Source organism: Monodelphis domestica, chromosome 2 (genome assembly GCF_027887165.1).
Source record: "Monodelphis domestica isolate mMonDom1 chromosome 2, mMonDom1.pri, whole genome shotgun sequence".
NCBI classification, from domain to species: domain Eukaryota; kingdom Metazoa; phylum Chordata; class Mammalia; order Didelphimorphia; family Didelphidae; genus Monodelphis; species Monodelphis domestica.
In genome coordinates this window covers 203,379,236-203,391,598 of record NC_077228.1, presented here as the reverse complement: position 1 = coordinate 203,391,598, position 12,363 = coordinate 203,379,236, and the positions used below count along the sequence as shown (strand labels likewise).

The 12,363-nt window shown below is 49.7% G+C and overlaps 2 protein-coding genes across 5 annotated transcripts; both read right to left on the bottom strand.

The window, feature by feature from the left end:
• Window positions 1-11: 11 nt before the first annotated feature.
• On the bottom strand, window positions 12-3,621 carry TMUB2 (transmembrane and ubiquitin like domain containing 2). Of its 4 annotated transcripts, none has more exons than XM_007482419.3 (3): window positions 3,437-3,621; window positions 1,543-2,103; window positions 12-1,385 (listed from the first exon to the last, which is right to left on the bottom strand). In XM_007482419.3, the coding sequence occupies exons 2-3, from the start codon at window positions 2,076-2,078 to the stop codon at window positions 1,022-1,024; spliced, it is 900 nt and encodes a 299-aa protein (XP_007482481.1). In that variant the 5' UTR covers window positions 2,079-2,103; window positions 3,437-3,621; the 3' UTR covers window positions 12-1,021. The 4 variants fall into 4 exon arrangements, with proteins under 4 accessions (XP_007482481.1, XP_007482482.1, XP_007482480.1 ...); XM_007482420.3 differs by having other exon boundaries at window positions 3,393-3,525; XM_007482418.3 differs by lacking the exon at window positions 3,437-3,621 and adding an exon at window positions 3,095-3,380.
• On the bottom strand, window positions 3,392-9,344 carry ASB16 (ankyrin repeat and SOCS box containing 16). The gene is made up of 5 exons (XM_001367969.4): window positions 8,956-9,344; window positions 8,292-8,559; window positions 7,344-7,830; window positions 6,681-6,794; window positions 3,392-5,564 (listed from the first exon to the last, which is right to left on the bottom strand). The coding sequence occupies exons 1-5, from the start codon at window positions 9,254-9,256 to the stop codon at window positions 5,379-5,381; spliced, it is 1,356 nt and encodes a 451-aa protein (XP_001368006.2). The 5' UTR covers window positions 9,257-9,344; the 3' UTR covers window positions 3,392-5,378.
• Window positions 9,345-12,363: the final 3,019 nt, after the last annotated feature.

Genomic DNA, 12,363 nt, shown 5'->3' with positions numbered 1-12,363 from the left:
GCTCACAGATGTCTTTGAGTGACCAAGGCTGGCCACAAAAGTAAAACTTTATTTAATCACAGGCAGTGGCCATCTAGATGGGAGCCTCGGGGGCAGACATCTCTGAGCCACAAGGGCAAGGTTATTTCAGAGTAGAGGGCATGACAGTGCAGATGTTTCTTCTTGGTGTCCTGGCCTTGGATCAGAAGCAATAGCAGTCCTAGCCCTAATTCCTGCACTTGATTCTAGGGTCTCACCTCTGACTCCCAGAGTTCTGACTCAACTGTAAAGGGCTTTGTAAAAAACAGGTATGCAAGCAAAGTGCTCTAGAAAAGGGGAGAACCTTGGAAATTCCAGAACATAAGAACCATCCTACTTTCACTACTCAGGGGCCAAAGGGCTGAAAAGAGCAGGTCCATGGAGGTACCTTGGCCTTGTCACCCCCTTCCTGAAACAAACTAGATTTGGTCATCTTATAAACCACAGAAACAGGAGAAGGTGGTTTGGCCAATGACTAGGCACAGGGGCCCTGTTGTCCCTGGCAGATGCATGCTTTGGATACTGCTGTGCTCCCCTAGCTGCTGCCCAATATAGAGCAGCCACGTGGGAAGCTAGAGAGGCCAGGGACTCTAGTGCGTGCAAAGCTGGTGGCACACAAAAGAGATGGGGGCTGCTGGCAGGGGGTCCCTTGATATTCTGGGGTCACCTAAGCCTGTACCTCTTTCAAGTGGGATCGTCAGCACAGAGCCCACTCTGGGGGAGGACAGTCACTTGTACTGGCATCAGGGATGTATATGTCTTTTTTGGGGGTGGGTGGTCCTCATTTCTACCTGAGAGTTGTTAATGGGCAGGGGAAGGGACATGGTCACCCTGTTTGGGGGCAGAGTTGAGGGCATGGAAGAGGTCATATGCCCACTTCCCACAGAGGGTCCACATCCCTTTTACTGACCATCACTGGACCTGGGGCCCTTGGCACCCAACTCTGGGCAGGAAATGGGGTAGGGAAGGAAGACTGACTCTTCTTCCCACCCTCATTGTGTCTTTATCGTCCATACATCCCAAAAACCAGGAAGCTGAAGAAGACAGTGACCCCTACCAAAGAAACAGTGGCAGGTGCTGTGAAGAATTGTCGATAGTTGATACGGAAGTACCAGACTACACCCAGCAGCACCACAAATACAGGCACCATAAGGCTGCCCACATTGACGCTGAGACCTGAAGGCTCTGTGGTGGGAGAAGTGGGCAATGCAGAGGAGCCAGAGGCTGTTGGCCCTGGGGGTGATCGGTGACAGTGGATCACACAGTTGTCAGTGATGTTTAGGGAGCGAAGGGTTCGAGCTGGATCCTGCAGCAGGCGGCCTTGGTAAATCAGTTTCATCTGACTCTCCTGCCCAGGAAAGTATTTGCTATGAAAACAGAAAAGAAAAAAGTCAGAATGATGAACAGTTGGGGGAACAAAAATAAAGAGAAAAATTTAGGAAGGGACAGTAGTTTCAATGCACATTCCCAGAGACCTCTCAGGGGTGATAGTCTTGAGTCAGGAACCCACCTTCCCTTGCTTACCTCTTGAGGGTGCCCACGGTGTCCTCAGGCCTGGCCACAGCCAGCTCCTCTGTGTCATTGAGGAATTTGAGTCGAATGTTGATGAGGCCAGAGTTAGGCAGAAGGAGGGTGCTACCCTCAGACCTCAGGGAAGCTTCTGGACTGCTGCCCTCACCACTAGCTGCCCGATTAGGCAGTCCCTGTATGTCAAGCAGGTGGTCGAGGCCTGGCTCAACCGTGCCCCCAGCACCAGGCTCACCTGCTGAGTCCCCCCCACCTTCCTCCTCAGCTTTCTCCTCAGTACCCTCTTCAAGATGGGTGGGCTCAGCTGGCTCCGAGGTGCCTGGCCCCCCGACCAGGTGTTCCACATGACCAAGACGGAGCACAGAGGTGTCACCAGCTGCCACAATGGTGCCCAGGAGCTGGCTACTACCAGCATCTGCCACGTAGGTGGAGAGCCAGGCCAGTATGAGGGCCAACGCCAGCACCACCACACCCACCACCACTGTCACCTCATTGCCCACGCCTTCAATGAGGGTGGTATCAGGTGGTTCCATGGCTGGAATTCTCACTGGGTCTGAGCTGCAGGGGCACAAGGAGGAGAGTATTAGCTGGGGCCTAGAGAGGGCAACTGTGATCTCCTGCTTTGGTCATAACTGTCCCAACTTGAGGGAAAATGAGGAGGGGAGAATCCTCTGCAACGAAGAATAAAACTTCTGTCCTGTAATGTGTACCTCAAATTCCCAAATGTCAGGAAATGCAATCCCTTCTTGGATCTGTTTTCTAATCCCAAGCCTTTGGGTCGCTAAGTAGGCAATATTAGTAGGATGAAGGTAGGAAAAACATTCTGAGTCCTGGATCATGCCAGGTTCTTCAAGGATCAGTGTTTTGGAATTTGTTTTTGAGGGTGTTGGAAAACACATCATTTCAAGTAGGAGATCTACTGTAAAATAGGTATGACCTCTGATGAACAAGACACTCATTTTAAGACAAAATGTTGCCACCTGAAGATTCCCAAACCTGCCCTTTCATTTCCCTTTTGCCCTCAAAGCTGTGGGGACAATTTTAAGGTCTCATAAGATATTGTAGGGTTAGGAAAGTTTTCAGTGTCTTCAAGAGAATTGTGAGGGCAGAAAGGCCCTGAGGGGAGGGGAGTGAAGGGACCCCACCCCAGTGGATATTCTCTGGATATCAGAGATCCCTCACTGGACCCCATCTACCTGCCTGCCCTTGGGGTGATTCTCCCTCTTTGGGATTAGAAAGCTGGACCAGACTGGAACCTCAGGTTCTTCCTTCTAGGGGAATCACCATAGGCAATTTACACCATCCTCACGGCCCAAGGACACACACGAAACTACCCCCCCACACACACACACATCCGGCTGGATTCCGGCAAGCTCCTCGAGGGCAACCTTCCCCAGTAGGGGCACCTTATGGCGCTTGGCCCGAAGGAGGAGCTTAATGAACTGTTTGGCTGGATGAGGAGGGCTCGGAGGAAGCAGCTCCCTCGCCCATTCCTCCCGTCTCTGGACATGGCACCTGCCCCACTCAAAGGCCAGTTCGAGGTCAGTACCCTCATGGCTCCCCCGGGAACGAAGCTGGACAGGGACAGGGGCCCGCGTTCAAGGCCCGGGCCTGACCTGGCGTTTCCCTCCGGGCCCCGGGGACGACCCGGGTAGGGGTCAGAGGTCACGCCCCACCCCCCTCTCGCAGGCAGGGGCGGGGCGAGGACCCGGAGGGAGGGGCCGAGGGCAGCCGCGGGGGGTCCTGGGAAACGGAGGGTACCGGCTGGAGAAGAAGGGGAGCGTAGCGCCCGGCACCGGGACAAGGGAGCCGGCCCGACCGTGGCTCTCCGAGGGCCCTCTCCTAACCTGTCCAGGCGTCTTGGATGCGCCGGGACAGTCCCGGATCTCACCTGCCCGTCCAGGGGAGGCGGGGCGGGGGGGGGCCACCGGCAGCCCCAGATTCCTCCTAGTACCGGGTCTTCCGGCTCGCGCCGGAAGCTACTGGGGCACGAGACAGGAAGTCCCACCTTCACTTCGTCTTCGTCGCCGTTGCTGCGGACCCGAAGCCGCTGTAACAGGGTCCATTTGAAAAGTCGACTTCCGGCGAAACTGCTTGCTGAGGCCCCTAGGGAAGGGGGCGGGACACGGCGAGGGGCTTGGTCAGCAGCAATGGGCGCGGCATGTGGGGGCGGGACACGGTCGGAATGGCCCTGATTTGGCCGTGCTAGTCGGGTTCTGTCACCCTTCCAGACCTGCTGCTCTTTTTACCGCTTTCTAGTGTACGTTAAGTACTACTCTTGGCCAACCCCTATTTTATAGATGAGGAAACACCCGGAGAGGGGAAGTGATTTATCCAAAGTCATACAGCTGGAAGGGACCTGACTAAACATTCAGTGGAGCTTCACCACTCTCTCATTTGACGGATGGGGAAACTGAGGTCCACTTTAACTTTAACAAGCGTTCATCCCAAGACTTGAAGTTACTTTTCTGAGTGCCCAGAGTTAATGCAGCTTTGTTTTCTGCTGTAGTCTCTGGATCTGTGTACCTCCCTGTTCACTCCCTCTCCTCTGTTTCACCCTCTCCATTAACATCTCTGGGAAGAATTGGATGATGATCCTTAGCTGTTTCCAGACAAGCCATTTAGAAACCTATTAAGGCTACTTCGAACTTACTAAATAGCCCCTACATCTTGGAGTGTCCTGAAGCCTAAGAAAGCTAGCAGGCAATTTGGAGGCTTGACCAGGAGGGAGGAGGGACAAATGGACAATCACTCTATCTCTCTTCATTCCCCTCTCTGAGAGGTCTCTGAAACCTCAAAAGTAGAATTCCAGATCAAGAAACTCAGGTCCCAAGCCAAACCATCTTTTGTACTTGTCCAGAATGGGAATGGGATGGCAACAGAGACATCTGCTAGAAAGCCAAGTGCCTTGACTGGGATTCAGACAAGAAGGGGAGATGGGGGAGCTTTAAGAGGCTTTGGAGCAGGGACAACTAAGTGGCACAGTGGATAGAACAACAGTCCTGGAGTCAGGAGGACCTGGATTCAAATGTGGCCTCAGACACTTCCTAGCTGTGTGACCCTGGGCAAATTGCTCTTCTGTCATCTGTAAGGGTCCCTGGGACCTGGAGGGAAATGCCAGGTCAGTAAGTTCAAGACTTAAGAGCAAATGACATTGGTTATTCACTAACCTTTTCTATTCATGAGATAAAAGGAGGCAAAGCAGGGCAGCTGGGTGGCTCAGTGGATTGAGAGCCAGGCCTAGAGATGGGAGCTCTTGGGTTCAAATTTAGCCTCAGACACTTCCTAGCTATGTGACTCTTCTGGGTAAGTCACTAACCTCCATTGCCTAGCCCTTATCACTGCTGCTTTGGAACCAGTATACAGTATTGATTCTAAGATGGGAAGTAAGGGTTTCCATAATGGCACTCAAGGTAATGCCCTTTTGTTAGAGAGCCAGAAGAACTGAGTCCTGAGATGCCTTCTTCTCACTTCTCCCCTGGGCCTAACAGTTGTCTTGACAACAGTCATCTTTCAGGATCCTCCAGGCAATGTTGGGGAGGGGGAGAGGTATTTTGTGATGTTTCTATTATGACAGTATCTATACTTAGGTTTGTCATGTGTTATTTGCTCATGTTTAATAACTGTTGAGCATCTTTCCCATTAAGAAATGGCTTTTTTTAAAAGAAGTTGCATGTGGGGGTGTTTTCCATGTTGTCCTTTGCTCTATTTGAATAGTCCCATGGGCTAAAAGGCTGAGAACCATAACTCTTTAAGAGGTCATTCCTCTAAGTGAGAAGGGTAGTACAGCCATAAACAGGCCCAAGCATCCTGCAACCTCCCTCAACTCTAGCTCACTGAATGCTTCCCTCAGTCCGAAGGAGCATATAGTCCTTCAGGGCAGGGGGCAGTGGAAGCTGAGATACAGCAAGACGACATCGATTCCTGAGGAAGCTGCGAAGGGCATGCCTTGCCAGGTGCTGCAGTCTCCGGGGCTGGTTTGCCATCCGCAAGGCTGAGCTATAGAAGACTTCATGCTCCTAAAGCAAGAGAGAAACCATTAATTCATTTAGTATGCTTGCTACACTGCTCTCCTATTAGGGGACAGTCTAGATTAGAAGGAAAGATACTCAACCCCATTCCTGGGACCCCTAATGAGTTATGAAAATGTACCTGGGTAACAGGTGTAGCACTGGGGCAGCTGTGTGGCTCAATGGTTTAAGAGCCAGGCCTTGAGATGGGAGATCTGGGTTCAAATCTAGCCTCAGATATTTCCTAGCTATGTGACTCTTTGCAAGTCACTTAACTCATTAACCCATTGCCTAGCCCCATGATGGCAAACCTATGGCACATGTGCCAAAGATGGCATGCAGAGACCTCAGGGGGCATGCACATTGTTGCCCACTAGAGTTAGTTACTAGAAAGGCAGAGGAACTCAGGTAGAGTTGGTCCCTTACCTCTCTCTACCTCACCTTCCCAACCCTCTTCCTAGCAGCCCAATGGAAGTGCTTACTCCCTCCCCCTAACAGAATGTGTAGGCCACTCCCCTCTCCCTCCATCACTGCTCTGCCCAGCAGTCCAGTGGCTTTCTCCCTTCCTTGAACTGAGCACCTGAGCCACTCCCTCCTTTTCTCCCACCCCTGTCTGGGGTAAAGTGTGGGGGGTGGTATACAGTCTCTGGCAGGGCTGGGCATGTCACCCAGGGTCTAAAAGGTTTGTTATTAGTGGCCTAGCCCTTACCACTCTTCTGCCTTGGAACCAATACACAATATTGATTCTAAGCCAGAAGGTTAAAAAAAAAAAAGCACTGATTTGGGGATTGGGAGGAGGGTAGAAAAGACAGGAAAGGTCAATATGGGCTCTAGGGAAGAGAATCTAGGTTTCTAGACATGGTCTAGGCCTCTCATATAGACATTTCTTCATACCTTATACTTTCCCTCCAGCTATTCCTCTTTTCCAGCACACTTCCACAATTCCCTCTAAGTAACCCTAGTAGGACTAACACCATTTCCCAGCTCTTTTCCCAATCTCTACTCTCTGATGGGCAGAGTTCTGTCCAGACACCTTGGTGTTTCATCTCCTTGGCTTGGGAGTTCTCTGGTGTCCATCTCTCACCTTGTGCTTAGCCTAGGGTTGAGCCCACAGGAGAGACATACCTGCCACAACTCTGGGGGCACAGCCTCAGCCCATGTTTCACTAGGTGGGACACAAGAATAGGCATTGAGCAGTACTTCCAGGGCTTGTGGAGACGAAGCACACAGCTTCAACATCTGTGGAAGAACAAGAGAGAAGTCAGAAAACTAGAAGGAAGCACTACTCATCTTCCCCTTATCCCAACCACAGGAGTGAGATCACCACTCATGAAACCTAGTCCCATCTTGATTTGAGGGGCTAGGTGAGGAGGAGGGAGGATATGATTAAGGTTTCTCCCTTCTTTTTTCCATGAGTTTTCTTTTCACTAAGGGATGTTCCCCAACCTTCTAGCTGCCAGCTGCTTTCTTTGTCCCTCATCCCCTGGATTCTAAACAATCCAGTTTCTGCTCCCTCATTTCCACTCCAAGTTAGGAACATAGCAAGTGTTATGGAGCCAGAAAAGCCCAAAAGGAGTAGGACAAACCATCACCAGGGCCAAGGCAATTAGAATGGCCAGCACTTTTCACTTCTTTTGTCCTCCCCTTGATTAGCTTTCTTCTCAGTAGTATCATCTGACCCCAAAGGTCAGCCAGACTCCTACATCCCTGTACCCCTCTCCCCAGCCTTGGCCTCCCCTTCTTTACCCCCTGCCCACCAGACAGTCCCTTCCCTTTGTCTCCCATCACCTCTGGGCGGATGGGCTGAGCCCCATAGTCTAACAGGGCAGCAATGAGGACCTCAGGCTTCCCGTCAGGGAGGTCCTCAGCTGCCTGGAGAGCACAGTCCATGGGTGTGTGTCCTGCCCCATTAGGAGCATCTGCCTTTGCCCCATGACACAGCAGCAATTCCACCAGGCGCTCACAACCATTGACACAGGCATTGTGGAGTGGTGTGTGGCGCTTTCGGCCTGCTGCCTGAGGATCCGCCCCAGCTTCCAGGAGCTGTTGGACTACCAGCTCATGCTGTCGGTCTGGCCCTTCAGCCCCAGCACAGGCTGAGTTGAGGGCAGTCTCGCCTTGACCTGTACGCAAGGCCACATCAGCCCCATACTGCAAGTACAAGGCAACATGTTCTTCCAAGCCCCGACCGGCGGCCACGTGCAAGGGGGTAACTTTACATTCCCTTGAGGACAGGTTCACGGATGCTCCCATTTCCAGCAGTAATTTGGCACATCTGTAGGGGGGGGTGAGGAAGGCCAAAGTCAACTCACTCCCCAAGTCCTCTAGATCTATCCCTCCTATCTCTCAGGATAAAGTGAGGATCTAACTAGTTTGAAAATCTTTAGAGCTCTAAAGTACGGTGGATACAGAAGCTTATCGGCATCTTTTAATACAGAGACTGTAAGCCAGTTTCTTTCTCCAGATCTGCCCTAGACTTCCTTTTTTCTGAAAGCTTCCCTAATTGCCCTTTGCCAGCATTCCCATCCCATCTGGAGGTTATCTGGAGTTCTGTTGAGCAAAAGAACCTGCTTTCCTTTCTGCAAGCCAAGGGGTTTTGTGTACAGAGATAAAGAGATGGTCTTTGCCCACAGGGAGTCTTTCAGTGTAGTGGAGGAATAGAATGAAAAAAAACAGCCATGAGTGACTATACAGCTATACTAAGCCAAGTGACATCTCAGCCCCAAAGGAACCTACCTTAAGGACTTGGGGGTAGTACAGAGGTGGAGGGGGGCCATGCCTTCCTCTGACAAGACATTAGCATTAGCTCCAAAGTCAAGCAGCAACCTGACACAGTCTAGCTGGGCCTGGGCACAGGCCTCATGCAAGGCAGCCTGCCCCCCAATTCGGGCATCTGGATCAGCACCCTGGAGAAGCAGGTGACGGACACAGTTGGTATAGCCTCGGGCTGCCAGAATTTGTAATGGGCTCGTCTGTTTAGTCCTTGGGGTCAGCACCCAGAGGCCTAGGGGAGAGAGACACACTAGTAAACAGGGTCATGAGCAGCAGAATAGCACAGAACTGGGAGGGGCAAGAAGGGGATAAATGTGACTATTTCCCCCAATGGGCATAAGAACAAAAGATCTATGGAGTGGACAGAATGGAGCATTTTCTACCAAGGTGACTAGGAAAATCCTCAGGATACCCGAGCATCACAGGTCACTCTTGCTCTGGGGAAGGGGAAACTGGACAGTATTTCCCAAGAACTTGGGGAACATTCACCATTAGCAGAAAGGAGGAGGTCCCATCTTGGTGTCAATACCACCAGTACATAGGGAATGGTGTCTAAACTTTTTACCCAATGCCATTCCTTCCATTCTCCTCTCTCTACTCACTTTAGTGCCTTTTTGGTGCCCCTTACCTAGTTCAGCCGACCATGCCAGCTGGTCACTGATAGTCTCCACAATCATATTGGCTGTTGTCTCATCCTGGAACAGGGCCTGGATCCGTTGTAGATCACCCACAAACAGGGCATTATGGACAGCTGGATCCCGGCAATAGCAGGGGGTCCGGCTAAGTTGGGTCCGAGTGCTTGGGGGACATCTCCGGCTATAGCGCTGCCAGGCAGCTGCCCGGCGCCGATCTTCCCATTCTAGCCATTCTTGCTGCAGGCGAAGTGAGCGCAAGGTAGAAGAAGTAAAAGGGAAAGTCTCCCTTGCCATGTTATCTAGCAGGCCTGATTTATGTGAGTGGGTGCCTAGGCAATACCAGGCTCACACTACCATCTCTGTTCTAAGGAGCCCCCTTTTGCCAAAGCTGTTTGTTCAGGCGCAGCTGAGACTATAAATAGGCCTCCCTGGCAATCTGATCAACAGGTTTTATGCAGCGTCATGGTCCCAGCAGAGAAAAAACCCTGGGCCTGAGCCCCCTCCAGAGGCCACACTGCCCTATTAACATGTTTGCTTCCATGCTGGGATGTATAGAAGGTCCCAGCTGAGGTACCCTCTAGATCCCAGTGGCAAAAAGGGCCAAGGTGAGTAAAGCAATTTTGGGGAGAAGGAAAAGAAATCAAGTGGCCTGGTTCTTCCTTGGCAGAGGAGGCTCCTTTCATCAGCTTTTTAGATGATTGATCCAGGAAGTAAAGGAAGACAGAATCAGTAACCCAGAAAGTTAGCAAGGAGTCATGCCTCCTCCCACAACAGAGGTGTCCTTCCTCACAGGGACTTAAAGGAAAGGACTAGTAGTTAGCCACTGCCCATACTCTTATCTCTTTCCCTTCCATCCTCCCTCTAGCCCAGGCAACGAGCCAGGGGACAGAAAAATAATCCTAAAAAGTGCCAAAGAGCAGTCTATGCTCCACTCCCTCAACCAAGCTCCTAGCCCCCAGAAATTGGCAAGTTTGGTCTTCTCCCTTGGGAGCTCCCAGGTGCCTAGGAAATTATAGGAAGAGGGGGAAATGAAGGAAAACTCCCTATCCTTGATAGCCATCCAAAAGTAGAACAGAAAATATTCTGGCAGACCATTTATTGGAGGAACAGTTGAGTACGTTCCTGCTCGAGTTGGATTTGGTATCTTTCCAACTCCAAGATTCAAAGAAGTGGTACAGCAAACTCATCTCTCCCCATAGGGAAAGCAGCTTTACTTAAGACACCTCTAGAGGGGGGAATGACGCCAAGAAACAGCATCTGTGCCAGTACAGGGATCAGCAGTTCAGCTTTATTAGCTCTCCTAAGGTGAGGGAGATGTCTTTCACAGTTATCCTAAGACATAGCAGGAGCCTACTATAACCCAGGGGCATCAAATTTGTAGGATGCCCTCAGTTATTTGAGGGTCTCCTTTCTTTTGATTCATCATTCTGGGTCTTGCCCAAAAAATTAGAGGCCTCTATTTGTTTCAAGCCTATTTAGAGTCCTCTGCCTTCAGTGTTTCTTCCTGCTAAAGAAAGCAGTGTTTGATATTAAAGTTGTAGATCCTTGAGGCTGGATTTGGCTCTATCATCTTACTGTTTTCCTAGATCAGCCCACTCACCTCATTCTACCCTGGTTCCACCTGTGCCACATGAGTAGGGACAGATAGTTAAGGAAGTAGGTGGGTAAGGAAGGGATCCTTCCCCTTTTGCTCATCTGAGAATGCTTTGGGCAGGAATGAAATCATCACCAGAAAATGCTTGGAGATCATCAGAGACAGGCATCTCTATAGACCCAGCTATGATTAACCCTACTGGAACTCATTATTGTATAATTAAACTACCAACTGCCTAGTTGCAGCAGTTAGCAACCCACAGCTGAATTCCCATGGCTATATATCAGTAAAGCAAGGGAGGGCTCAGGGAGCCAAGGTAGGTCGTGTGTATTCCTTTCCTTTCTTGAAGGGGCACAAAAGTCGAAATATATCATGGATGGGGGTTGAGGACAGGAATCTCATCAGAGAAGCAAGTGGGAAAAGTGCCCTGGCATTTCAGATCGCCATACCTGACAAGTAGAAAGCACTAAACTGAAGGGGTACCCTCATTGTGGCACCCATGGAGTATGAGTATCCCTAAAATTTCCTCATTCATGATGTGTCTGTCTCTTATGCTTCTCAAGAAGCAAAGCTTGGGGACATCAAGGTGGCTCAGTGGATAGAACCAGACCTGGAGACGGGAGGTCCAGGGTTCAAATCTTCCCACCTGTGTGATCCTGGGCAAGAAACTCAGCTCCCGTTGCCTAGCTCTTACTACTCTTCTGCCTTGGAACCAATACTCAGTATTGATTCCAAGACAGAAGATAAGAGTTAAAAAAAAAAAGCCATTTATGATGTGGAAATAGGCATTGAGTGGTAATACACGTATAACACTGGAATTTCTTATCAACTGGGGTGGGGGAAAAGAGTGAAACAACATAAATCATGTAACTTTGGAAAACTTATGTGTAAATTTGTTATTGGAATAAAATAAATATAAAATCAAGAAGCAAAGTTCCTTGGGTGGAAGAGAGTTTTCTTTTATTATATCCCTCATATTACGATGAATATACAGGATCTGCTTCATTCAACATTTATTGAGCAGATTCTCTGCAGGTGTCAGGCAAGACACAAAGGACACAATCACTGTTCTCCACCTTCTAACTGAAAGGCCGAGACACACAACACTAGTAACTACAGTGTAAGGTATAATATGGTATGTGCCTTATGATAAATATTATGGAATAGAATAATAGCAATGGGTTTGAATCTTGGATTTGTTTGTATGACCTGGACAGGTCCCTTCAATAATCACAGGCCCAATTTTTTTCCCCAGCACTAAATGTTACTAATATTTTGTCATTTTTAAGGCCAGAGATGTGATGGGGATAGAAGGCAGGAGAGGGACATCCTACACAGGAGAAATGGTATAGATAAAAATGGTTAGGTGTATATGCACCTGTGGGATGGAAAGGAGGTCCAGCTTATAGTAAAATACTCATGTTCCTCCCTCCCAAACTACCTTATGCTTAGTTCTATGTATTTATTAACTTTTTATTTATTCTGCATATACATTCACATGTATACGTTGTTGAATCCCACCTTAGAAAGCAAGATTCTTGCAAGTAGGGGTTATTTTGTATCCCCAGTGCATAGTAGATTGTACAAGAGCTGGAACTTCAGAAAGGCTTTATTGAATGATGGCCTCCTCTATCCCTATACACCTACACACCTAGCCTTTTCTTTTCTCTTTTAGTCTCATGATGGAGATACATTTTCGAGAAGAGGAAGTTCCATTTTTGAGAGAAGCCCCAAGGCCTGAATAAGGTGGGTCTCAGAGAGCCAGCTGGCCAGTCAAACCTAACCCCTGAAGGCCCTACCTAACTCT

What these genes read in the sequence shown, in the direction of transcription:
- TMUB2 (XM_007482419.3), bottom strand. Translation starts at nt 2,078, where the DNA reads ATGGAACCACCTGATACCACCCTCATTGAAGGCGTGGGCAATGAGGTG. An exon ending in ACCGTGGGCACCCTCAAGAG is followed by an intron (nt 1,386 to 1,542) that starts GTAAGCAAGGGA and finishes CTGTTTTCATAG; the next exon opens with CAAATACTTTCCTGGGCAGG.
- ASB16 (XM_001367969.4), bottom strand. Translation starts at nt 9,256, where the DNA reads ATGGCAAGGGAGACTTTCCCTTTTACTTCTTCTACCTTGCGCTCACTT. An exon ending in GGCATGGTCGGCTGAACTAG is followed by an intron (nt 8,560 to 8,955) that starts GTAAGGGGCACC and finishes TCTCTCCCCTAG; the next exon opens with GCCTCTGGGTGCTGACCCCA. An exon ending in CTCAGCCCATCCGCCCAGAG is followed by an intron (nt 6,795 to 7,343) that starts GTGATGGGAGAC and finishes GTTCTTCCACAG; the next exon opens with ATGTTGAAGCTGTGTGCTTC.